The sequence below is a fragment of the Carlito syrichta genome, unplaced genomic scaffold, assembly GCF_000164805.1.
Source record: "Carlito syrichta isolate Samal-C Ts95f unplaced genomic scaffold, Tarsius_syrichta-2.0.1 Scaffold151160, whole genome shotgun sequence".
Classification (NCBI taxonomy): Eukaryota; Metazoa; Chordata; class Mammalia; order Primates; family Tarsiidae; genus Carlito; species Carlito syrichta.
Genome location: NW_007095256.1, coordinates 59,178 through 86,324, shown reverse-complemented (window position 1 = coordinate 86,324; position 27,147 = coordinate 59,178). Strand labels below are relative to the sequence as shown.

Below are 27,147 nucleotides of genomic sequence, written 5' to 3'. Positions count from 1 at the left end.
CGCGAGCATCCTCCCCCTTTCCCACATCTACCCTGGATGCTCTCTTGCGCAGGAGAACGCCCGCTGGCTTCTCCCAAGCCCCGAGAACCCGCCCGAGTTAAAACGAAGCGTGTGTCTGACTGTCCGGCTTCTCCTCCCCAACCATCTTTCTCCCGGCGTCAGTTTAACAATAGCTACCCGAGGAAGGGGGAGCGGCACGGAGGGGGCGAGAGCTACGTGGCGGAGTTGGCTGCTGGGGTGGTGGCGAAGCCTCGCGGCTGCGGAGGGGATCCCCTCGCCCCGCAGGCGAAGCCAGTCGCGTAGGACCAAGGACAGGGCTTGGGATTCACTTCCTGGCGCCCAGCACGGCGAGGCTCCCAGGCAGCCGCCACTTCGCAGACGCAGCGCCCGGGATCTTATTTACGCTTTTCTGAACAAAGGGAATCTCATATCCGGTACAGGCTTAAGACACCGGCCCCAGATGGGCTAGCTTCTTTTTCCAACTGAAGGACGGTCACGGGAGTTCGGGAATAGGAGCCCGCATGCCAGGATGAGTTTTTGGCAGCTTCCAACCGCCCCGGCCCCGGCCCCGGCCCAGCCCTCGCCCCAGCCCCAGCCCTCGGGCGGCAGGTACTTTCTTCCAGTCAACTACAACTCGCTGCCGGGTGCAGCATCTCGAAATTCCACCTGGCAATCCCCTCGCCCCGGCACATGCTCTCGGCTTAATGCAACGAAGCCCGGGGTGTTCGCGGGTCTGATCTGCAAGCCCAGGCTGCTGATTCCCCTTAATGATCCTAAAGCCTCGCCGGTCCTCCGGTGGCTCTGCCGAAAGTACGGGCATGCATCCCCCCCGCAGCCAAGTGATCCCTCTCTTCCCACGAAAGGAACTTCCGATCCCAACCCCGAAGCTCGCTCGGCACCTCACCTCCCATTGTGCCCCCTGCTCTACCCCGGCCACATTCACCACTGAAGTTTCTGCCATTGGCATTTGCGAATATTCAGTATGTTAAGCATGCGTCCATTGCCTTTTCGTCTAGCTCTCTAGAATTTAAAAAAGAAAAGAAAAAAGAAAAAAAAGAACAGTCGCTTTGAAATGAGACAAACATGTGCCATTAACTTCATATTCTGTATTCCGCTCACTTACAGGTTTTCTGGGTTTGCCAGCGCATCGCTGCAACTAATGATTAAAGAAACCAAACCGAAACTTACCTTTCTCCCTTAAGGTTTTTGTGTATGTGTGTTTTTAAAGTAACGGTGCAGTTCTCCCAATAAGGATGAGCAAGAAGCTGCTGGATAGTTCTCTTAAGACAGCACGAAACCTAAACTGTGCTCGGCTTAAAAGAAGCAAATAAAAAGAAATGCTTTCGACCCCCAAGTCCAATGCTAAAAGAAATGGCGAAAAAATATATATATATATGAAAGGGGAGGGGAAAACTTAAAAAAGAGAGTTTCTTAAAAAACGGAGAGACTACCCTCCTATTTGTCGTTCAACTAAACAAAAAGGGGCAAGAAAAACAAACCAAGGAACAAAGAAAAGAGACGAAAGAACGTTTTTTCAAAAAGACGTTGTCTTGCTCCTTGTTGCCTTTTTAGTAGGTCGCTACAGGAATAAGCTGCTGCATCTCTAAGTGAGAACAGAAATAAGGGGGGAGGACGTCTTCAAAGGGAGGTGGACTGGACCACAGATTTATAGCACCGTATCACCAACCCCTTCTCTGCCTCCGCACTGTCGTGTGTGCAGCTGCTCTGCCAGGCTCCTATCCCGGGCAGCACGCGCGGAAGTATACGCCGAGCCGCGCCACAACGTAACTTGCTCATCGCCCCAGGGCCCTGATTGGTCCAGACGCTTCCTTTGAGGCCGCCCAGGCAGGGCCGCCTGCCGCGATTGGCTGCTGGCTGGTGTCACTCTCGAGAGCTCAATGGAGTCCCGTTTCAAGGTAAGTTGTGCGGGGAGGTACACACTTCACACTGGCGGCGAAGGGAAATGCAAGATGCAAAAAGAAATGGGGAGAGAGCAACGTGGGAGGGTTGGAACTGTACTATCAGAGTTTGCGATACGGCACGATCTCCTCTCCTCTCAAATCCTTCTGCTTCAGATTCATTCTCCTTGTCATCTCTGCTACATCTATGACATATTTCTTTATAACATTAAACTCTCGGGTCCGGTATGTATGAGTCACTGAGAGCTCTTTGATCTGAGTGAAGGGGAAGAATGTACATTCATTACTTGCCCGCATCCCTTTTTCGATTTGTATTGCAGGTCGCTATTGTGTACTAATGTTAGGCAATGGCATGTCTTCCCTATTTTAATATATGCGTATTGCAGATTTCCTTCTCTTTAACCCTACTTTTAGGATAAGAATGAAGTAAAACAAAATGCTCTAAAATAAAGCTGCACGGCTTGAATTAGCTTTCACTTCATGGTAGAATAGAAAAGTGTAGGATAAACGTCCTATCCAGGAAAAGAGGTACCGAGTAGATAGAGCTAAGGTCCTTCACATTGAGGTATCTGATGACTCTCCAAAAGAGCAGCTGTATATAAGAGTGGAGCAAGCCACTCCTCTCCATTTGCGGGCACGTACAGTTTTGGACCACACATGTATTGCTGACAGCAAAGATAGTCGAACGTCTGTCAGGGCTCTTTCTCTGAGGATTTAAGATGTTTAGCCAGAAAACCAAGTGCTGTTGATGTTTCTGCTTCATAGATGAAGACTACTTTATTAGAACCCCATATTTTAATAACATTCAGGAGACTGAAATACAGTTTTATTCATGGTATTTATTTCTTCCTCTAAGTGAAAGTGAGGCCCTCAGGGTCGTCGGGATGTATAAATAGAGACACTATTCACTTGACCTATGACTTTTCAAGCCAAGATTTCTCCTTTCAGTCTTGATATGTAATGCCAACTTCCTAGATAATTCTTACATTTCTTACAGACAATGTAATATATCTTCTCTAGAGACACATGCCTTTTTGAAAGGCATCCCATTACCTATTTACTACTAGCCACTACCTTTGAGCATGCCGGAATGAGGACAACACTGGTACAGTACGAGTTGACATTGCAGGAGGATGGGATGCCTTGAGAGGAAGGGGTGAAACGGTCCCAGAGCAAAAAGCACTTGGAAGAGAGGAGTAAAGTAAATCAGTGTTCCTTAAGAGTGTCCTTGAGTGCTGATAAATGATTAATGGTGGAGGACAGAAGATCGGTTTATTTCCTGTGTAGCTGGTATAACAATGTCCGAGTTCTGTTACTTTACATGACAATAACTGGGGGTTGAACAAGAAGGCCTGAATCTATGTTATAATTGCATTTATAATAACCATACCCTAACCTTTACCTCCACTTTTTATATAGCAACAGCCCCTGGAGTCTTAATTTCAACTTAAAACTGTTCACTAGACCTGGGTGAAACTCATGACAAGAAGGAATAAAAGCAGCTTGAAGAAATGAAGTCAAGGGGCTGGAGAAAAGACAGAAAGCCTCCATCCCATCTAGAATAGATGTATGAACAAATGATTGGGTTTATAATCGTCCTCCTTCAACCCCTCCCCTCATCCCCAGCTCAGTACAGAGGAAAAACCCTTAAATAAACACAGTTTGGGTAAAAGTATAATACTGTTTGATTTAGTCGGACTTATTAAATGAATTTTCTTTTCTTCTTGTTACCATGCTCTTAATATGGAATTAGTTGCATATGCTCATGTAGTCTTCTCAGCACTTTAAAGAAATCTTTACCATTATAATAATATTAAGTGCCTTCAACCTGGCTGGAAACTAATACTCTGTTTTGTGTGTTTGTGTGTACGTGTTTGTATCCACAAAAAAGATTTGTAGGTTACCGTAGTATATTTTTCAAAAGAATGGGGGGATGTGGAAAGCTGGGGGTGATATAAAGTAATAAAAATATAGCATGTATTTTCTGAAAAGAAATTACATAGAAATGGTAAACTTGCCCATTCAAATGCAAAATGCTAAATTCTGTAGATTGGAATATATGCTTTTTTTCATTTTGGGCAAAGGAACAAAGTATTTTTCAAATATTGTCATCCTTAGCATCTTTTCTTTTCTATGTAGGTAAAATGTATTTAAATAACTTAAGAGATTGAAAACATCTTAAAATTCTAGTTTACTTCCTCAATAAAATCCATTTTTTAAAATTTAAAAACTTTTAAGTGATGTACCATAATTAACATGTACCTTTTCAACTTTTAAAAATAAAAAAATTGATACTGCCACTTTAAAACAAGTGATATCTAGATGTAGATTTCACTCTGAAATTGATGTGTCATAGCCTGAAACATTAACATATACTATCTTGTGATTAATGAAAGCTATGTGCAGACATCTCATTCCAGAGTAAGCAAAAAAAAAAGTAATCAATCCCTTTTCACTCATAACTAGGTAAAAGAATTATCCACAGCATCTGAACTTGCATTAGAAAACCATTTGAAAGACATTTGAGTATGATTAAGTCATGTTAGCTCTAACATACCTTCAAGTCCTTGGTATTATTTTGAATTGCAGCAGAAAGGGGAGAGATGAGGGAGTAACTATAAGCTTGGAGAAGAAGTTTGATGTGGATAAAGGTGCAAAAAGAACAGTTCTCAAAGCCAGAAAAAAATAATGAATTGAATTGATTATTTTACTAAAGTTTCTTTATTTTAAAAGAGTCATTTACAAAAATATGTAAAGCTATTGTTAGCAATGCCTTTAAATAACCCCCTTTACACTAGTCCTCCTGGAAAGGGGGAGGGAGTGAATTTAGCACTTTATAGTAAAGGATGCTGTAAACTACTTGTAACTTTTTTAAAAGTAAATAAAGCAGTAAATAAGTTTATATATTTGGCTTGGGGTGGTAATTCCAAACAGTAATCTCTCTCTCTCTCTCTCTCTCTCTCTCTCTGTCTCTCACTTTAACTCTTACTCTCACTCTCTCGGATGCATAAAAATATTATTCTGTATTAGTTTTTTAAGCTATTGGTGGGGAGCATATAATACTGGAAAGGTGATGTATTAATGGCTGCATGAGAAATAGAGATATTATATAACTTGCTGATTACTCTTGTATTTATTCTTCTTAAAGTAGTACGTCAACTTTGCTTCCGCCATAAACAAAAAAAGTTGTGAAAATTGACACCCATGTGAACTTAAACCGTGGCCACCGGGCAAGAGAATGAGGCAGGAATTAGCACCATGGACAGAGACAAGCAACCCAGAGTTAAGGTTTGCAAAGCCTGATACCAGTGCTTTCTGTCCCACCCTGGGAGACACGGCAACTGCACTTCTTTGGGAAACGTTTCATCCCCCGGACTATGGGGAATAGACTGTCCTACTCCACAGAAACACATTTATTTGGAACCAGGCTGGCTTTTGTTAGGACCCGGCCGTCGTGACAAACCGCCAGGAGAGTTACAGCCCCGAACTCGCTGCGCACTTTCTACTGTCCTCCTCTTTTTACATACAATCCCTTACCCGGGTGAGCCTGCCAGTCATCAAAGGGTTCAGGCAACATACATGCAAATCCAGGTAATCTTCGAAAAGTGTAGCCAACCTACTCCAGAGTTTTTAATGCTGGAAATTCCCAGTTGGAATCGCAGCAAAAATGCCCACCTGCTAACCCTCTCTCCTCCCCCAGTTCCTCTCTCGGCTTCCTCCACCCCCTGGCAAAGGAGTAAAGCCTTTCATCTGAAGGTGAGTGACCTCGAAGACTATTTTGCAATAGACTCTATTGCAAACTCTTTTCGTTGGAGACAGTGCGAGAGGCGGCCGTGAGCAGGATCACAAACATCCTTTACTTTCTCTTTACAATGTAAAAGCACACTCAACGAATATTCCCCCTGAATCCTGAGGTTGCTGTTTACACTTGAAGACACACGAATTGTTTCTTGAGATGCTTAAAAATAAATCAGTGTAACTAATGTCGGGGTGAATTTTGGTGACCAGCCTAGATGGTTCTCCTTCCCTTCCCATTCCCGACACACACACACACACACACATACACACATACACACACACACACCTTTTTTCTGTGCAAAATGTGTAAGAGGTTCATTCTCCTTGAGATGATTTCCCTGCAGATATTCAGGCTGAGATCTGTTGCACGTGCCCCCGAGTGTCTCGGAAAATATATTTGCAGCCCCGGATCGACGATCATTTTATATAAACGCGCCCACAAACGTCCCCAGCTTTTCCTCTTTGACTCAACAGCAACTTCTAGGAGGATAAACTCACGTCTCTCCTGAGCTTGCAAAGGGGTAATCTAGGCGAGCAGGCGAGGGCGAGGGAAGAAACACTGGAGGTGAGAAAGGGCAAATCAAAGCCTGGTGTTCGTTCCTTTCAGGGATGCTAACAGCTTTCTCTAAGCTTCCTCCCGGAGCCAATACATCTCATGCAAAATTAATACAAGTAATTAAAAATAGCAGTTTCCAAAGTTAAAGGAAACCATCTGTCTCAGCTGGTAGCAATCAGTCTTTCCGCCGGCCCCTTCACCGGGACCCGGGAAGAAACGGTTTTTCTGCTTCGGAGGCTCGGAGGCTCTTTCTTACATTGGAGATTTATGTTTCCACTTGTGTGCGACGCACGTCTAATTTGAAATAATAAAGCCGGGCTGAGCCACCAGTCAATCAGAGCTCTCCACCGCGCTCGGCACGCCGCCCTGCCCCCCACCTCCCTCCGGTCTCGAACTCCTTCCCCCCGCCCCCTCGCGCTCTCCTTGCCTTCTCCTCCTCTCCCCGCCCGCCTCGGCTCTCACACGCACTCACACTTCTCCCCCCACGTGTGTTCAGATCAAACCCTTGCCCCACAGAGCAAGTGACGGCGCCGGGGCACGGTGACAAAGGCGGAGTTTGTATCAGAAGAAGACTGAGGCCCGGGGAGACACAGCGGCCAGAGAAACAGCTGTCTTATCAGCCCGCTGCAGAGATGGAGATGGCTCGAGAGGTCCTCAACAGATAATCACTTGAATAGGTTTGCAATGCGCCAAACTTCACGCTTGATAAGGCCAACCCAATGTAGAGAACAGCCCAGATCCTGCTCCATTCTGTTTTATCTGGGCTGTAAATGAAGAAATTGAAATTCAGGTGGCAGAGGCAGCAGTCTGCTGATAGACCGCTAAAGTAAACTGTCATTAAAAATGTTTTCGACAGGCAGAGAGGGGGCGCCTGGAATGGGATAGTGTTAAAAAAAAAGAAAAAGAGAAAAGAGAGAAAGAAAGAAAAGGAAAGGAAAGAAAAAAGAAAAGGGTGGGGGGCGGTGAGAAGAAGAAAAAAAAGCCCACCGGGCTTAAAAATTTTTTAGGAAAGGGAAGCTGTCAGGAGTGAAAAAGGGACAGTGTCTGGCCATGAGTCCTAATCATACCTATTATGAATAAACAATTTGAAAAGACAGTATAAAGTTGTGTGAAGTTCAGTGTGGTTAAGATTAAGGAACAATTTTAACCAATCTGGTATAAAAGGGAATTCTGTCTTTATCTGAGCAGAGGGAAGATAAAGTGGATTCCAAATGAACTCTTAAGTTTTCCTTCCCTTAGAAGAGATCAACCAGATAGAGAAGAGTTATTAGAAACTGAAGTTAACCTGGCCTTTAGGAAGATTTTTAGAATAGCCTAAGAAGTTGTCAGCTACAGGAAAGAATTTGCTTAGCTACTTACAGAAATAACAGCTATATTTCAACTACCCAGGTAATTACTATAAGGTTCTGGAAACAAAATCATCCCAGGTATGCATTCTGACACATACCTGGTCCTTACAGCACACTTTATATCTACATTCTTCTGTCTGCTTTTGTGAATATGAGGTTTGAAATGTTATGCATTATGTAAATAAATGCTTTTGAAAATATCTAATATGTATAATGACCAGCATACAGCCAGTAATCTTTTTGTTTTGATTAACTCATAACTTAGAACTGTTAACTTGCTTTTTGTGTCTTAAGTGAATTGCAAGTTCATTAGTGTCCATTTATGAAGTGTATAATAAGTATGAGAAAATATATTACATTTTCCACAAAAGCATATATATTTTAAGTCTTACGGACATTTGTGAAAAGTTACCTTCAGTTGATAGCATACAGTTAATACAGCTTTAGAAAAATCAATCCATTTTTATTTTGTTTAACCCCAAAACTTTGATCAATGTGAAAATGCACTTAACTGACATCATAAAGTCTTTTTTTTTTTTTTTTTTTTTTTTTAACATAAAGTCTTAAATCACTTTGGGATGAGGAATAATTTAAGATGAATTTTGTTGGAGAAAAATTTTAAGATACTATTACATATACTTTAGCAATTATTAAACTATTTTGATATCTTAAAAACAATTCTTCTAAACTTTGAAGTTGTTATCTGATTACTCATTGGGTGGTAAGCAAATAAATGAAAGTCACGGAATCTCAAAGACATTTCTGTTGAATAGTTATATGCAAAAATCCTTTAAATGTAACACAGAGCCGATTTTTAAAAAATATGTGTATATGGATGAATGAGTATTATGTTTATCTTTAATGAGAGAGAAATTTATAGTGCTGTAAGTTAACTTTTCCTTTCCATTCTATCATTTTCTTGGTTTAAATAATGGCTATTATATAAGCATATTAAGAAATATTATCATAATGAACTCCAGCATTTATGCACTATTATATTTCTTTGATAATCAGATAGCAAGCTATTTTTCTGCTTGTTATAAATACTCAAGCAAATTTGAATTATCAGCTTTAAGAAGTCCCTAAAGTTACGGTTTTCATTTTGTTTTTCTTAACCAAATTGAAAATATACACAATGGACGGCTTAAAGTATTCTTTGTTAATGTAGGTAGGACTTTTAAAAGATGTTTATTTGCATAAAGATCAAAAGATGTATTCTCACTGAGTTTGAGATGTGAAAAAAAGATATTTCATAAATTTAAATTATTGTAGCGTTTCAAAACTAAAAGAATTTTAAGAAGATAAATTTTCACTATTGAACAGAAAATTATTTTAGCATGAAATTAATATAAGACCATCTTGTTTTTATGCAAATTTTGTCACAAATGAATGCTATACATGGTTTATAAAGGCATAGTAATTCATTATGAATGATGAAAACTAATAAAATATATTAAAATGTACAATTTGTTTAACATTTTCTATTATTCCTCTCTGTGGGAAATAAAATACTATAGTTTTTAGGTAACAGTTTTCCTTTAATGTATAAAGGTAAAAAATATTGGCAGCTTTTGAAATATCCAAAAAGTTTTAATATGTTTGTTTAATAACTGATCATAATTCTATTACCAAAAAAATCAGATATAATTAATTATGTCCTTCCAGATACAACTTTTATCAAGTTGGTGATACATATCAGTTCCTAGTTCTAAATATTTATTCCTGATTTTTTATAAAAGGAGCATCTCAATTTGATTCAAGCATCTTTTGATAAGCATGTAGCAGAATAATAGAATTAGATTAGAGACAATAAATGCTTTAAGGAAATGAGATTACTTTTAGGCAATCCTAGTGAATGAAAAATTTTTGAGGTTTAAATAACTCAGTTAATGTGTTTTATAAAACATATTCACAATGTGTCTGGCTTATGGTCTTGTTTATTCTTCTAAATTTTTGTACAATATCTCTTTATGCATTTTTAATAATATGACTTCTCAAAAAGTTATTCCTTTTTTTAAGTTTATTTTATTTTAAAGATGTAGAGTACAATTCAGGATTAGATATACAAATGGTCATTGTACAGGTAAAGTTCAGGCCTACCTTTAGTCTCCTGGCTTGAGATCAGGTACTCTTATTAATGTTATGTGACCGCCAAAATTATTCCTTTACATAGGAATTGTAATGTCATCCTTCTAGGAGCTACAGTTTTACAAATTGTTAAAGCTTGGGTTATGATTTCAGATATGTGGATCTGAACCTGACTATATGCCTGTAGGGCCTTGGACAAGTTACATCATTACTTCTAAGCTTTAATTCCCTAATCTATAAAGTAGTGATAATAATGCCTAATCTAGAATCACTATGAGGTTAAATGTAATCATAAGTGTAAAATATTCGGAACTTCCTGTAACAGAGAAAGCAATCAATACACGGTAACTACAATTATGGGAACAAAAATGACCACTTAGCACATTTATTTGATGGAGCTGGAATTAGAATTCCTGTTTTTACATACTATCTCTTAAATATTTTCATTTGCTCTCATTAATGTCCCAACTGATATATTTCATGATAAATATCTCACATTTCTAATTGCAACCAAGTTTAAAAGTCCCCCACAGGCATAAAATCTTCTGTCTGCCCGGTTATGTGACTTCAATATATTTCCCAATACAATTTCATGATTCACCCATAAAAAGTTGTGAGTCTTCAAAAAGGAACTGAGTCTGAGATCCTGTTTGACTGATATAATAATAAAAACACCTTAGGTTTTTATAGTTCCTTTTATTACAAAAAGCTCGATGTACGTTTACATATTTATCATTGGAACCCCAGGAGGTAAGGAAGGACATAAATTACTTCTCATTTTCAGGGGGCATAACAGAGGCATTAGGAATTTAGGTAACATTTCTAAGGTTAATAGAAATAAAGAGCAATTTTCCTGAATGTCAGTCTTCCGGCAATCTGTTACTCTTTGGCATTAATGATGGTTATTGTTACTTTAGCTAGGCTCAAATGGTAGTGTTTGCCAATAAGTGCAGCTTATAATTCAGTTAATTACTCAGTGAGATCAAGTTGAATCAAATATATACCATCACAGTCTAATCAAATAAAATATTTTGATCTTATGTCAGCACTTTATTCACCATTCTGTGCTAATTCTAAAGTAAGATTTTACAAGTTAGTCATTTATAATCTTGAAAAAAAAAAACCAGTTCCAATCACCTTAACACTCACCTCTCCTTAGGTTCATTTCTGCCCCCATATATTTTTATAGGCTATTATCTTTATTCCATTTACATAGGCTAACAGTACTCTCGGCTCTAGTTATCTATTTCTTAGGTTGTCTGTGCTTGAAAAAAATTATAAAAATAAATATCCAAAGGAATATAGAAGTAGACTAGAAAGGGCTTTTTATAATAGTTGTTTGTTTGTTTGTTTGTTTTGAATAAAACAAAATAGAACCTAATGCTCACTTAATATTATAATACACGAATATCAAAAGAATACTAAAACTTCCTTATGGTTTATAGTTTTGCAGTTTCCTCCTGGGCTTTTTGGATTAATATGGATGCAGCTACAGATATGGACTTTCAGTGAGTAAGTGAAATGGAAGGAAACAACATTCTGCAGCCTGACACAAGAATGAGCCTTAAACTTTAGGAGTTCTAAATCATTGTTAAGTCATAATAGAAAACAGACTTCATGGTTTTATTTTAAGCTTCAATATGCATTTGTCTGCATCCTAAATGTAACTTATAGTTTGGTAAGATTGACCCACCCAAGGTCAAGCCCAGTCATGTGACTGCTAGACTTCTCTGAGCAAGTCTAATTAGCGCCAAGAAGAAACACATATGCATACACACAGAAGAGCCAGCGCTGCTGTGTATTGCCACTTACCACCAAGCCCTCTTAACTCTTCACGTTTATGTGATTAAATGGAAAATCTATTTCTCTGATGGAGCATATGTATGTGTATTTTAAGGCTGAGGATACTGTTGTAATAGAATATTCTATTCCTTTGGTCATTGTCATTCTCATTCTGGTATGAGAAATTAGAGAATATGGCTGTTTGAAATGTCAGTTTCTGTAAACATGATGTAACATAAATGAATGGTGTTACAAACTGTTTAAGCTGTTTGAGTAACAAATAGACGTTTCCTTGAATTATTTTGACAGAATTTACTGTGAATTTTTTTTCTCTTGCTGATATTTCTAGATTCCCTGTGTAGACAATAAACAGAAAAGCCTTTCTTTTATGTCAATGCTCATTATTTAACCCATGGAGCACTGATGTTTTCTAGAATGCTAATATTTCTTAAATGTAAATTGAAGAAGAAAAGAGAGGTGTGTCTTCATACTAGTCATATCAAAAGGATACATAAAAAGTTTGAGTCTCTTTGTAAGGTTTGTGTAAGAGAAGAAAACATTCATGTATATATTATGATGTTCAGTCCACAGTTGTAAAGATCTTTATATAAATCTACTCTAGGTGTGTGTGTGTGTGTGTGTGTGTGTGTGTGTGTGTGTGTGTGTGTGTGTGTTTAGAGCAAATAAAAGGAGGTTGAGCAATGAAAATTGTAGGACTCTGGTGGAGAAGACCAGGCTGACTATAGTATAAGTGGACTAGAAAGCATAGGATATCAGGTTGACTAGGTATTGTGAAGTCACATCATGCTGACTTTGAAAGCCAGCAGAGGGAAGTACAGATATAAACTACCAGAAACAGAATCCTCCAAGTCCCCTCCTGCTGCTCGGAAATTATCTTTCTTCTAATAAATTCCTACTTACTCAAAAAAACAAAAAACAAAAACTAAAATAAAAAACAAAACTATCAGAAACAGAATATACCTATTGACAACTGTGACCAAGTCACTGAATTTTGGAAGTGATCAGCAGAACGCGTCCCAAAGTTGTAGGAATTAGAGCCAAGACATAAACAACGTTAAAATACTTTGTCTAAAATTCAAGACTCCTTGAAATGAGGTGGCAGGGTCAGAGGATAATAGAGATGGGAAAAAGACTGACAGGTATAGAAGAGGAGTTCATGACACTGATAATAATGAAAGTGTTTTGATGGCCAAAATATTTCCACCAGGCACTGGGAAATTGACAGGGTTCTGAACAAATAATACTTTTGAGCCAACAAACCTGAAAAAGCTATAAGGGAGAGTATCCAGGGACCAGAGCCTATCTGGCTGGCACCCTGCTTAGCCCTGGATGCCTCTAAGACACATTTGTGCCTAAGGGAGGGCTTTTAAAACACTGCTGGGAAAGGACGAATTGTGGCATTAAGTAAAGATCTCTAGGCTTGGAGAAAGGAGACAAGAGTCCTAGCATTACTTCTCCCGTTAACTAGCTGATTCTCTTCAGAAAGTCACTCTGCCTAAACTTCATGATTCCCAGGAAAGACTGGATTAGTAATAATAATGATAACGGGCAACATGTACTATGTGCCAGGTAGCATTCTAATGCTCCTTGTGCATTTAATCAGTTAATCTTCACAAGAATCTTATCATTTTACAGATGAAGGAAATGAGGAAGTTAAGTGATTTACCCAAGATCACAAAACTAGAAATTGATAGAGCTGGGATTTGACTGTTTCTACAGCCCAAGTCTTTAATCACTATTTATTAGATTGCCTCTAAGGCTACCTTTCAGATGTAAAGGTTGCTAATTTTGAAGAAATACAGCAGAAATTACAGATGACATAACGTTTACAATAGAACAAAGAGCATAAGGAAAACAGATATTACAAGGGACATAAATAGATAAAACTATTTTTATATCAGAAATGACTATACTCTTATGGCTTGCCCTGCTGTCTACTGCTGACAAATATAAGTGAGATAAAATTGATAGTTGGATGATTTGTTTCTATAAAATGATTCAGGTCAAATAGAATAGGATTTTGAAAAGTATTATGTAAGATGTCCTAGGATGTTCTAATAACCGGGTAATATTATTTAGCTTTGGAATATTTTAAGAACTCTACTCCATAACTATAAACAGTTATAAAGCCATTAAAAAGAATAGTGTGTATTTATTATTTAATGATATGTGAAGATTTTTATGAAATACTAGTAAGCATATTCAATATCTAAAAATGTTTACTAGAACATTGAACAGTGGCTATTGAGGTAATGGAAGTTGTATAAATGAGATTTATAATTACTTTTTTTCTTTAGATTTTATGCATTATTGGATTTGTAAAAATTCTGAGCATTCACGTCTTGTTATAAATCAGACAAACAGGGAGTTTTGTGTTTTAGGGGGAAGAAAACTCTACAGCTCAAGTCTCAGGCCTTGTAGTCACCAGGTGGGAGCAGGTGCTAGATACTGGGTGATAAGGACCAGTGACATCTTTAAAGACAACTTAGATTCAGAGAGGTCAGATTAACAGCACTGGAGCTTTATAATTTATAAACAAATAATATTCACTTATAAAAACAAATCTTGGGATTTAATAAACATGAAAAATAAATATGACACAGCAATATGACAAAAATCTCAGAAATTGCTCTACTATTTTATTAGACTACAATATCAGCTATAACTATCCTTGCCAAATTAGAATTGCCTAATGTTAATTATATACAATAACATCAACTATTTTCCTCACTCACTGCCTATCTATAGTATAGCCAAGGGATAATCTTCTTTTCATTTAATTATTTCTTTTTTCCCTATTGTACCCTTTCCCACAGTTGCTTAAGAATCTCATAAGACAAACCTTCATTCCCAACCAGTAAAGCCCTTAACGTGATTTGCCTATATTTCTATGGCATATAAACAAGTGAAAACCATAATACAGTAAATATTGTAATGAGATTGAACATAAACTGGCTTCCTGACAGATGCCATTAGTGAATTGCTATTTCAATGCCCCAGTCACCTGAGTTCATTCAATTTTCATATTGTTTAATTTTTGTCTTTAAAATCACTCTTCAGAGAATGGAAAACTGGCTCACCATCTCAACTCCGTAGAATGGTACAGTCTCTCTAAACATTCTCACTTGTTTATTTCACTTGGCTATTTAGAAATATTCTAATATCATATATAAGAATCTAGCAAGAGCTACATATAGGTATTATGTGTCTTAAAAAGAATACTATGATTAGATTTGTGACACTGGTAGAACTGGAAGAGACGGCACTAAAAAAATATATAAGAGAAATGCACTTTTTAATATGATGTGTTTTAATGTGCTCTGTTATTATCCTTTAAACCTTATAAGTCACAGACATATACTGATTTTTTTATATGAATTATGACCATTTAAAAAAAACGTATTTGTCATATACGGAGGACAGAAAGTGCTGCTGCCCTCATTCACGCACTCATTTGACTCATGGTGCAGTCTTGAATAATTTTTAAACCAAACATGACTGTGGCAATCAATTTTCGTCCAATTTATTGGGCATGAGTTAAAGCTAATTAAAAAACCATTTTTGGTGCAATTCAAGGGGAAAAATGTATAAACCCATGAAAAACAAATTTCAGTTCTAGACATGAGTCATCACTATTCTAAATATTGGTGTCAGCCCCAAATCAAAAAGAACAAATCCTTAAATTGCATAGTTCACACTGGAAACTGCATTTATCAGCAATGATTTTAGACAATGTTAATATTTTCATAAGAAATTGACCTGGAAGGAAAATCATGCTCTTCTAACATTGTCTCATATCTGAGTAAGTTTTGCAATGAAATTAAAAGGTAATTTACAGCAGCTCCTTGAGTTTCTGAATTAAGAACGGAGGTAGAAAGTCATCTGTGACCTTTATTCAAAGAAAGCAAAACACTTTACCTATAATTTTAAAATATCCTTTACCTATTAGACCATGTCTTCTTTCACATGAATATAGTGGCTCTCTTTTAAGGCCATAAAATGAAACAATCCCTGTACGCTCCGGATATACTTAGGGTAATCAAAGCAGCAAAATTGAAGCTTCTAGGTTGGAAATTACAGCTATAAAATACAGCCATACATTTTCAACCTGTACATTAAAAAGGCCTTTCAAGTTCAGGGTTGTCTCGGTTAAAAGTATTCAAGCAGACCTGAATTCTGGTTCTGCCTCTCCCAAGTCCTTGGTATATGACCTTAGGCAAGTTGCCCAACCTAAGCCTCAGCTTTCTCCTTGCTAAAGTGGACTTTAAAAATAATAGCCACCTTTTAGAGATGTTGTGAGCATTAAGGGAAAAAAGATTTGTCATGTGCTTTGTAGCGTGCCTGGCACACAGTGACTCTTCAGTGAGTGGCATAACTGGAGAAAGGAAAACCCAATAGTTTTCACACATGGCTGTGCATCAATGCTTCAACCTACCTGTGAGGTTTTTTCCCTTTCAAGTACAAACGCCTCGTCTCTTCCTTGAGAAGAGAATCTTCCTTGAGAGATTCCACTCAGTAATGCTGAGGTGAGGTCTAAACGTTTATGTTTATAAAAAGCTCAACAGATGATTTTAATGAACCACTGATTTAGAGCAAAAATCAGTACAGATTTTTCAGTTGCTCAGTTAACTGTGGCTTGAACTATTTTGGTTCAGCTCTCTCTGCTGAGCAGATTCATTAGAATAATTGCCAAGCGTATACTTTGTGTTATGCTAGAACAGATTTAGCTGAGATATCTTTAAAAAGATTTTATTTACATTCATATGTCTGTGAGGTCACAGATTAAGCGCAACTTTCTACAATTTCCTGTTAGTAAAATGAAAAAACGACATGTGAGATAACCTTGGGAAATTACAGAGTCATTCCACTGGCATTGATATATTTTAGTGTGGGCTATATTGGTAGCTTTTACTTCTATTTAATAAATATAGGCAGATAAGCCAATATTACCAAATCAATTTTTTTTCAGAATTATATATAATTTTTCCTGTGGGGTTAGTTCATTTCTAACTGTCCTACTTCAAGATAGTAAGCACTCTCCTCAATGATAGAGATTGGATGATATCACACTGTTAAGCAACTACCAGAAAAATACGTATGTTAGACTGACATAACCACCCCATGAGTTAGTTACCATGGTTGTTTAACAGAAATCGGGACATTTTCTCTAGGAGCAACTTTTAAATGGGTAATGGAAATCAGAACTTTCCTTAATATCTTCCTATTAACGGAGGTGAATTTATTAGATTGACAACCTGTCTGTCACTTCAGAAGGGAAGGAGACAAAGTTCTAGCAGACCTTGGGTTTTAGCAATGCTAATAAAGGTAGCAGCATAAGCCTAGGGGAACAAAGGATAGCCAGGACCTAGAAGTAAATCAAGAGAAGGTGATCCGGAAGTGAGGAAACTGTTCAGATGGTTTTCACCATTTTTCCCTAGGGCAAATCTGGATGCAGCTGGTACATTCTCAGACTCGTGGCTGTTATAGGCCTTGCTGGTAGAAAATCAGAGTGGTTTATACCCTAGCATATTTCTACACGGGAATTCGGGGAAATTTGCTGCCATACCACCTGATAGTTTTTCATTTAGAGTTGATATACACTCTCTCTGAAATTAAGAATGCAAATTGTATAGATTACCTAAGAGTTCACTGGGACAATAATTATTTGGGGACATTCTACCCCTCAGTGTTTAGAAGTGACTCTGCAATCTAGATATAAGTTAACATCATGTATTGACAAGCTGTTGGTAGATCAAGGAGATTTGATCAAGATGTTGATGGAGTTGGTATGCACAAATTCTGGTTTTATTTTTTTATAAGACAGGGTCTCACTCTGTTGCCAAGACTGGAGTGCAGTGTACAATTACATCTCACTGCAGCCTCCAACTCCTGGGCCCAACCTATCCTCCTGCCTCAGCATTCCAAAATTCAGAGATTACAGGAGTGAGCCACCATGCCCAGTGAGATTCTAGCTTTAAAACTGTGTGTGAATCACTATGTTTCTGTATATAAAATGAATGATAGTATTTACTTTTATTAATCCATGGGGTTACTGTGAAACTAAAACAGAAGTACATGTATGAACACTGGAAAATTATCGTCGTGGCATAGGAATTGAGAGAAACATAATATTTTAAATGTACACAACTTTCTAATAAATTATCGAAAATTCTTTCAATTTCCTTTTTTTATTAAGTAAACTTTTCTTCCTTTTTCAATTTGATTCTTCAAAGTTTCAAAATCTATAAGACAACTGATGTATATCAAAACATCGAAAAATGAAATTGCCTGAAACTTACTGAATACATGAAAAAAAATGAAAATCTATAGAAAATCTTCTATTTTCTTTTTTGTTTATGAATATAATGTTTTATCTAAGTCTAGCTTTAGACAGTTAGTTTTATAACTGTGGATTTTTGAAATTTCAAAGAGTAGAGACCCCTTTCAGAGTTTTTCATTTAACCACTAGAGAACTGCTTTCTCACAGCTGGAAACTTGAACAGCTGCTGACTTGGCACTTTTCTATTCCCCTGGGTGAGAGTTCAAGGACCCTCTCTGTGCCATCAGGAGGATAATTAGCAGTGCATGAGGTCAGAAACATGTTCCAGTGCAACCCAGTCTCAAGGCTAGCCTAGAGGACTGGGAAACAGACAATTCAGAGCCACTGTCATCTGAATGGGGGAGATATACTCCAGGCTGAAGAAAACCAACCTCTATGAGAATCTGCTTTCTGACTCGTGGTCAGATCACAAAGCTTCTGTGATCATAAGGATCCCTTGAAAAAGTCTTGATGTCAGGTGGTCTCAGGATTTGGCATCTTTTTAGAATTTATCAATATCCCTTTTTCCACATCATATAGAAATTGTCCCTTTCAATCAGAGTGCATTTCTGGGTGTTTCTGAGTGAATACTTAATAGCTAACTCCATTTTGATTTTATAGGAAGAAGAACAAATAAAAAGAATGTTTCAGATTATCTGTCATTGTGGCACTATTTATTGTATCCACTAGAGGACTCCCCTCAGAATAACTCAAAATAATCTTCCCTCTCATTCTCTGTGGCCTCTGGCATTTGATGCTCAACTAACTCTTGAGTTGGGCCACTGGCTACATATCAGTGTTAGAATGAAAACATTCCCTCTACTTTAACACCTCCTGCTAGTTCAATAAAGCGATGTTTAAATAACTGAACTGGCTTCAATGAACTGTACTTGCCATTTTTTCCTGCTTCTTAGCTAGATAAAATGGAGATAATTATGAAGTGGATGAGCAGGTTTAATGAAAGCCAGTTTCTTTTGGTATACTCCTGAAGCAGCAATCATCATCTGTTTGGCTTTTGAAGAGCAACAATTATAATCACTTAAACCCCCAAGGGGAACAAAAATAGAATTTACATTAGCATATAAAATATACAGCTGGATTGGGCAAGCCTACAAAATTCTGGGAAAATCATTCTAATCTGAATGCTATTCAAACTCACAAGTAAAATGAGTTCAAGAGTATTTTACATACTTCCTTCCTATAAAATAATACATATAACAATATTGAGAGGATTTTCCTAAAAATGAACACAGGGAAATAAAAAATTGTTGCCAGGAGAGAATCCCAGTGGGAAAAGGCTAAACTGCATTGTCAAGATATCAGAGAGCAAAATGCATAATAATATTCATACAAAGTCCTAATCAATCTGAAGTGAAGGCTTTTCACAGTAAAACTACATATGTTTGGGAGTTTAAAACAGGAAACAGGGTGGTTTTGGTCTGATCACTGATGAAACTTAATCATAAATGAGAAAAATTTTAGATTAATAGTACTTCCTGCTTCCTCTGTTGCAAATGTGAAAGCAATACAAAGGAAAGTGAAATCACTTAAGTTGATACCCTATTGTTATGAAACAGAACTCTTTTCCTATTTTAAAACATTTTCATATCATTTCCTCTCAAATAATCTTGCTCATACACCCGCCCTTTCTAATTCTAGCCCAGATCATAGGCAATCTCCCATACCCTTTACATTATTTAATTACTTTTGCTTTTGTGTGCCTTTCACAGTTTGCAAGATACTTTTCTTTTGGTACAGCATAGAATAAAAATGGAGCTTTTGCTTTATCCATTATGCTACTAGCAACAAAACACTAACATAATCAATATATTAAAGGCTTTCCCGGCTGTGCCCATTTGTCAAAGGCAGTGTATCTGAGAACTTACACTAATGAATCTTGAAAAACTCAGCATTCTACAAAGAAAACTTGCTCTCCCTCATCATAAATACATATCAATATATAAAGACAAAAAACTATATACTTCATCTTTCTGTATATTATTTGAAGAACCACTATTTCATTTTTTAAAATGGAAAAACAGAAGATAATGTGCAAAATTCTACCTCTACTGAGACGCCTTCCCAAATACCACCCTAAAGCCAACCACAGGCATATTGGTGATAGCTTCCTATGTGTTCCTAAAAGCACTTTGTACCTACCTCTGATATCAATTATCTCACTGCATTATAACCATTTATTGACATATCTGTCTCCGCAGACATTACCTGACAGCACAGCCATCTTTTCCAGCTGGGTATGCTCAGGTTCTAGCACTGTACCCTACCAAATAAGAATGCGGTAATGTTTGCTGAATGAAGTTTATCATTCATGGTATTCTAAGACACATCAAAGTGTTATGGTATTCATGGTAAGAATCAAACTTATACATTAAATACCTTCTCTGCCACAATATCAGGTTTAATGGTGAATTCGAAATTCAAAAGTCTCAATTTCTGTAGCAATCTTAGCTCTAATTATCCTTAACAAAGGATAGTGGTAATTTTTTTAGATTTTATTAAATATTTATAATGTTAATCAGCTCTTTAAACTACACTGTGGTTAATTATTTTCACTGGAAAGCTGAGTTCTTAGTACTTAACGGTAATGACTTCAGGTTTCATTAACTTTATAATCTCTATTTTTCAAATATTAAAAGCATTAACAATGTCTCTCAGTCTTTGTTAATGTCTGTCAAGTGTGGGGGTATCTAGCTTGTATTATTCTGACTTTTCTATAGTGTTCTGAAAGGCTTTGAAAGACTATGACATATAACTTTACTTTGAACACAAAATGTAATGATTTCATGTTCAAAAGAATTTACAGAGATAGACCATTGTCTTGCTAAGCACTGGTCAGGCCACGTTTCCTAGCTTTGGCCCCTTCCCCTACTTTGGAAAAGTGAATCTCCTCTCGCTTTCTCTCTAGTTTACCTTCTAAGTAAACTATATTTTCCAATTAAAAAAAAAAGAATTTACAGGGATACTGGGGTACATAGCTTGAAGGATTCCAGGACCTACGCAGGAATTTCCTTAAAATCCTTCTGTTTTTTTCCTACTTTAAACATAGTTCATGTTTTTCCTACTAATTTTTCAAGTGAAATTATCATTTTGTACAATGTTTTGAGAAGGCAATAATGGAGAGGTAGAAGAAAATAGACTTCACAGGCCTATCTTAAATACTCCTAGATTTTTAGTTACTAATAAATGTAGTTAATATTCTTTTTTTTTTTTTAGAAAGCAGGATTTATTGAGAGGACAGAAAAGCTCCCACAGTGGGAGGGGACCCGGTGGAGTTGCCTGTTAATATTCTTATCATTAGATAAAATTCAGTTTTGTGGAATTAATTATCTCATAAGTTTACAACTGAAAAACTGCTTTAATAACTTCCTTTCTGCCTCATATTGATATAACTATAACTCTAATATGTATACTTACATATATTTATTATTTATATAGACAGATTTGTGCACTTTAATGAATTGGAATGGTAAGAAAAATTGTCCAGCCTATCATATGATTTTAGTACATAATGTAATATAAATTTATAAATCAAGTATAAAATAGAAAATTACATAAACATTTTACTAACTATAATAACAACTGAATCTGAATTTAATTTCAAGTAAGGCCAGTAACTACATTAGTTATTTTTTGGGGGGGGGAATAAAAATTCAAGGGTTTTTCAAGGCATGTTCTCTAAAGTCAAAGTGAAAGAGGTAAATGATCGATCGACTGCTAGAACACTAGGATCAAGCACTCAAACTTAACAATTCTCCCCTTTATAACATGGTTCTTAAAAGTCCATAATTATCTGACTTAAAAAAATCTATTAGTCCTTTTACAGTAATATGGTTTAAATGGCTTAAATATAGATTTGGATGGTTTCACTTTGTAAAAATCTGAAACTTACAAAATGGATGACTCAATTTTTTAAGTTACTCACTTAACAAGGTCATTAATTCAGATACTCTTTTAACTTGTGAGCTTTCTGCAATTTTAAAAAGGTAACCCAGTTAAAAAAAAAAAAGATTTACATAAAACAACTTGCCCATTTATTGCATAAAGTGCGGATGAAGTTATTCTGAGTACTTTAATTTCTTCTCAGGAGAAAGTGAAATATTGAGCAGTTTTCTGTTGAATGTAAATTATATCCTTAAACACTAGGGGGGCTTAAATGTATTAATTTGGTAAAATTTTAACATCTCCTCTTTTGCATCTAAGCTAATAAATAAACAAACCCAAGCATATGCAATATCTGAGTCCCAGTCTTTCAGGTACAAAGATTTATAAATAAAAAAGAGCAAAATTAGAGCACTTTAATGAGAAATGATTCTTTTCCTGTATTTAATAGAGAGTCTACTATTATACTCATATAGTGAGGCCCCCCCATTTGAAACTTGTTATTTTCAATATCACTTTCTATTTTTATGTTTCTTTGGTTCACAAAATGTATGTAGTTTAATAAATGGAGAGTCCTTAATCACTGTATGATTAGGATAGCAATCAATTGATTAGAAGTATAACAAAGTAAGCTCTGACTTAGAAAATAAATATTATGGCAAAAAAATGATTTGCTATCAATAAAAACTCGATAGCATTTTATTACTTTAGCAAATGTTAGTGTAATCATATATTTAAAGTCTTTCGAATGAAAAATTAAATACCATTTAAGTTGGTAAAATGAAAAGTAGCTCAGCTTATTTGATTTTAAGTTCCTTTTTAAGAAAAACTGGGTTTGCAGTTTGGTTTTCCTTTTATTAAGCAGGCACTGTTGGTATCTATTTTAAAATACTTTTGTCATTATAATTGAGTACATCTTTCTCTCCTTTTGTTTGTTTTGAAAATGAAATGAAGAATACAATAAATTCTCAATAATTAATGTCCCAAAAGAGAAACAACCAGCCAAACCAGGCTTATGTATCCAAACCCAATTAGGGGATATAGTTAGGAATATTTCAGTGAGTTTTTTTTCATTCAAAAACGTTTTATTACAAAAGTACTAAGATTAACAGGTAATCCCCATCATCAGAATTTGTAGTGACTATATGAGTTTGATGTGAAGGTCTTTTATAATCCAGTAATTACCTCACATCTTTCTCATTTTGTTTGATTTTGGACCCAAATTTAGAGTCAGAAAGATTTTGATTCAAATCCTCACTTCATGGTCTATAAGCTGTCTGACCTTAGCTACTCAGTTTCTAGGTGAAATAAAACCTATGACCTAGATTGTTTTGAAGATTAGCTGAGATAATATATATGAAGCACTTACACATATGACTGGATCCATAGCAAGTAGACAACACAAGTTAGTTATTAAAATTCGCTTCTTAGCTATTTTAAATTGTGCATTTTATATAAGAAACATAACATTTAATACCAGTTAGAAGTAATAAATGAAGATTACTTTTGGGTTTTTAAAATTAAAGTGTCATAAGGTCAAATTTCCCACTAATTTTATATTATTTTCATTTTTCTAAACTTTATAATAAAAATATTTTAAAAAATTAAAGTGTCACCTTAACCATTCTTTGTTGCTTAAAGGCACATTTCACGCACTGGTTATGGTACCAGGGGAAAAACCTGCAATGTACTATCAGAGAGCCTGGTCACCTTCCTCCCCACTCCCTACACCTCACCCACTTTTCTCCTTTTCTATGAATACCTATTCACTTAAAGTAAGCCAATGTTATGGGAAGCAATGACCACTTCTATGAGATTACTGCTTAGTTAAGAACACTTAGATTTTTGTTCTTTTGAACATCATAAACTTTGCTACTTGTAAAACTTATTCTAGTATATATTCCTTGTGTAAAAATATTTATTTCTGTATAAAGGTATACAGAAAATTAAAAATACGTTTTACAGAAAAAGAATTATTATAGTTTACATTCTGATATTAAACATTTCCATATTGAGCGAACTTAATTAAAGTTGGCACAGAATTATGGTATCAGTGAGGGAAAGTACCAGGCATATATAGCATTACACAGTCTAAATACTTTTAAAGGCAATTAAACTACATGGACTATTAATTATCATTTAGAAGATACCTTTCAATTATCCAACTTATTTCAAATTGTAATTTTTTTATGAGTTACTTAAACTGAAGCAGTATTTTCAATGTGTAGGTAGAAACTAAAGTAAAGTTGAGGACTTGTTTGAAATTATGAGTATGATTAAATAACTGAATAAGAGTGTTTTTTCCAAAGTATCAAAGTAATTTTACACATGTACAGAGAATGTATTTACTTATAAATAGCTATACATCAGTAATAGATAATTAATTCTTACTTCATTTAATATTTAGTCTTTATGTGTACATACATATAGTTCAAAATGTTTATTTAAAAACCACAGGTCGTGTTAGTATAGTTCAAGATTAATTGCAGAATTAAATTGCTATGATAGTTGACTATTATGATGCAAATTAATGATATAGTTAAGAGCATTGTAAGCGGACTGACTGTGGTCTAAGAATATCAGTGTATAAGAAAAACAAACTTCCCAATTGAAATTCTTGCTAATACAAATATATAAAATAATCTAAACTCTTCTGAGACTTTTTTTCCGCAAACTTTACTGAATTGATTCATCTTGTACCAATAGATTATTAGTTTAGTTAACTTTTTGGTTTTTAAGCTCTCAAACTGAAAACTATTTTAAGGATAGTAATTACCAATAGCAAGACTAGAAGCAATAGTGATGACTCTGAGTGCTGACTGCATAAGGTAAACTTTCCTGTGATAGATACTGATAAATTACAGTAACTTCATGTAGAGCAGACAAAAAATAAGTTGTTAAAATAAGTTATTAAAATATATGCCCAATAAAATACATTAATCATTTTTTATTGCAATACAGTTTTTTTAACGGTGTTTTTTGCATTTCCTATGATCACAGGACATTTATGGTTAATTTAAAAATCTTTATTTCAGAATAGGTCTTGAGAAAGATAGGCACATACAATTATATTCGCATACCTATAAATGAAAATTAAAGAACGGGCTCAACAAAACAGTTCCTTTCAGGGGACATTTTTGTTTCGATTCCATACTTCAAATGAGAAAACTTAGATGGTGTTGCCTCATCAGAGAATGCGCAGGTCCATTCCAATACAGGACATCTCACTTATCTCCATGGCAACAGTCCTTGATAAGTTAAAAGACAACTAGATCCACAAACAAAAAGTTTTAAGACTACTGAGAACTATTCATTCTTAAAAAAAGAGCAAAGAAGGCCAGACAATTTAGAATTCTCCAGAGCAAAGGTTAAACCTTTTACCAAACTTGGGATTTTTAACTTTGACACAAAGTTGGATAGCTATTCTCGGAAAATGAATGAGATAAAGGAGCAAAACCCAGAAATCATTCCCTGGAAGATGCCTCCTATTTTAAAAACAAATAAGAGACTGGGAGAGGATGCTGAAGAAGGACCCTTGCATGGAAGAGTAGACCCCGGCACTACTCTGTACACTTCAGTTTTAAAAAGTGGGGTGAGTGGGAATAGAGAGCAGGGGTAAGGGTAAAAAGGGTGAAAACCAACCCCAAACCTTTTAAGAACACATCTTTCCAAATGTATTATTTGACCATCACTTAGCATATAAAATCTGCCTAAGAATGATGGCTTCTGAGGAAGTGTGAGGAAGAAAGGGAAAAGGTCTCACACTGCAGAAAAGGGCACAGTGATAGTTGTACTGGCTGAGGGTGACCCTATTGTTCCTTTTCTGCTTCAGGACTTTGGTCAGAAATGACCTGGCTACTGTGCCGAGTTCAGGAAGTCAGAGCTGCAAGGTTCTTTTGCAATCAGACAATAACCTAGTTCCCTTCGCCTGCCTCCCCTGCACCTCTCCACTGCTCACTGCCAACTCCCACCCACTTCAAATGCATCAAGCCCATCCCAAGGATATCAAACAGATAAATAATAAATACTTGTCTACTGACCGTGGTGGAACTATTGGTCTGTTTGGGCTTTTTGTTTGTTTAACCACCCCCTCCTCCCAGCCCCCAACCCTTTGTGTGTGAGGATCTCCCTCAAACCACCCACAGACCGAGCATACGAAAAGAAATGGTAATTTTTGGTTTAAAAGTTCACTTACCACGGCAACCCCATATTGCTTTGTCATGCTTTTTGCACTTAATTTTTCAAAACTGCATGTGCAGGACGCAGAACTGGGAAGGCAGGACTAAAGTGTCTCTAGTAATCACAACAAAAAGGAGAGAACATTCACCCATCAGAATTACATTTAAATGCACAATCAAACCCCAGAGCAAGACGCACGGTTCAGACCCTACCAGGAAGGGAGTGGGAGTGGAAAAAAGACAAGCGAACGAAACAAAAGGTAAAGGGGAGAGTTGAGTGGTTGGAGGGGAAATTGATCCGAGCCGCCTTTTGACCGTGGACGGCCTGAAACCACCACCACCACCAACCCCCGCCCCCAGCACCCCCGCGATTACCCGAGTGACTGCACTTGCCTCCAGCCTGCCGGAGAGGAAAGCCCCATCTAAGTTCACTAGCCCTGCCCCAGACAGTCTTCCACTGCCTCGTGGGTTCGTTCAGGAAAACGCTTCCAGAGGCATCCATCCACTCGAGGTCTGGGCTTGGCCGCTGCCGCGGGGCTGCTGCAGCCGGGGCTGCTGCGAGCAGCTGCTAGGATCGTGGCCGTCTCGTTCCTGTCTCCTTCGCGCTGCACAATAGCCCCGGCTGGGTGCGCCTCATTAAGCCAGCCGAGAGCCCCAGGAGCGGGGCAAGCAGTGTGACAGCGCTGCCCCTTTGTAACGACTGTGTGATGGATGCAACCGAAGGGTGGGGTCTGGGTGGGTCAAACCTGTTAATGACAGTATGTATCATTCTGTCCGTGCTCCAGGAGAGGGAAGCCCCCTACACCCCCATCTCATCTCTCTCTCTCTCTCTCTCTGACACTGACACGTGCGCGCGCGCGCGCACACACACACACACACACACTTTCCTCCCTCTTTCCCCATCTCCCTACGACATTTTCTGCGCCCAGCGTTTAAAAAAGTATGAAAAACTATCGGGTCGTTTTCAACAGATGACGGACTGGATTTATCCTAAAATCGAAAAATAAAGGCAGGAAGGGGCAAGCAGAGCGGGGTGGGGTTGGGCAGAGGAGCCAGCGGGACGTGCACTGGCCAAGAGTTTGCAACCGTCCGTCCACTCGCCCAACCAAGTCAGCGCGGCTCGAAGAAGCGCCGGGTAGCGCCTCCCTGCGCCGCGCGTCCCTCCAAGGACCCGGGACCACAGGAAGGGTGGGCTGCACGGTGAGGAGAGGGAAATGAACCAGCCCGGGAGGCTCGG

The 27,147-nt window shown here is 37.2% G+C and overlaps 1 protein-coding gene across 14 annotated transcripts in view; it reads right to left on the bottom strand.

The window, feature by feature from the left end:
• Positions 1–26,654, bottom strand: part of ELAVL2 (ELAV like RNA binding protein 2) — a 167,288-nt gene extending 140,634 nt beyond the window's left edge. For 10 of the 14 annotated variants that reach the window (XM_008050562.2, XM_008050563.2, XM_021708837.1 and 7 more), the window contains exon 1: positions 1,189–1,742. Coding sequence is in view for 1 of the 14 variants with exons in the window: in XM_021708838.1 (XP_021564513.1) it covers positions 25,928–25,954 (27 nt within the window). In the remaining 13 variants the exon portion in view is untranslated. Of the gene's footprint in view, positions 1–1,188; positions 1,743–25,927; positions 26,026–26,303 lie in introns of those variants that run through there. The other 4 variants (XM_021708832.1, XM_021708834.1, XM_021708836.1 and 1 more) reach the window with 1 other exon arrangement.
• Between the last annotated feature and the right edge of the window lie 493 nt (positions 26,655–27,147).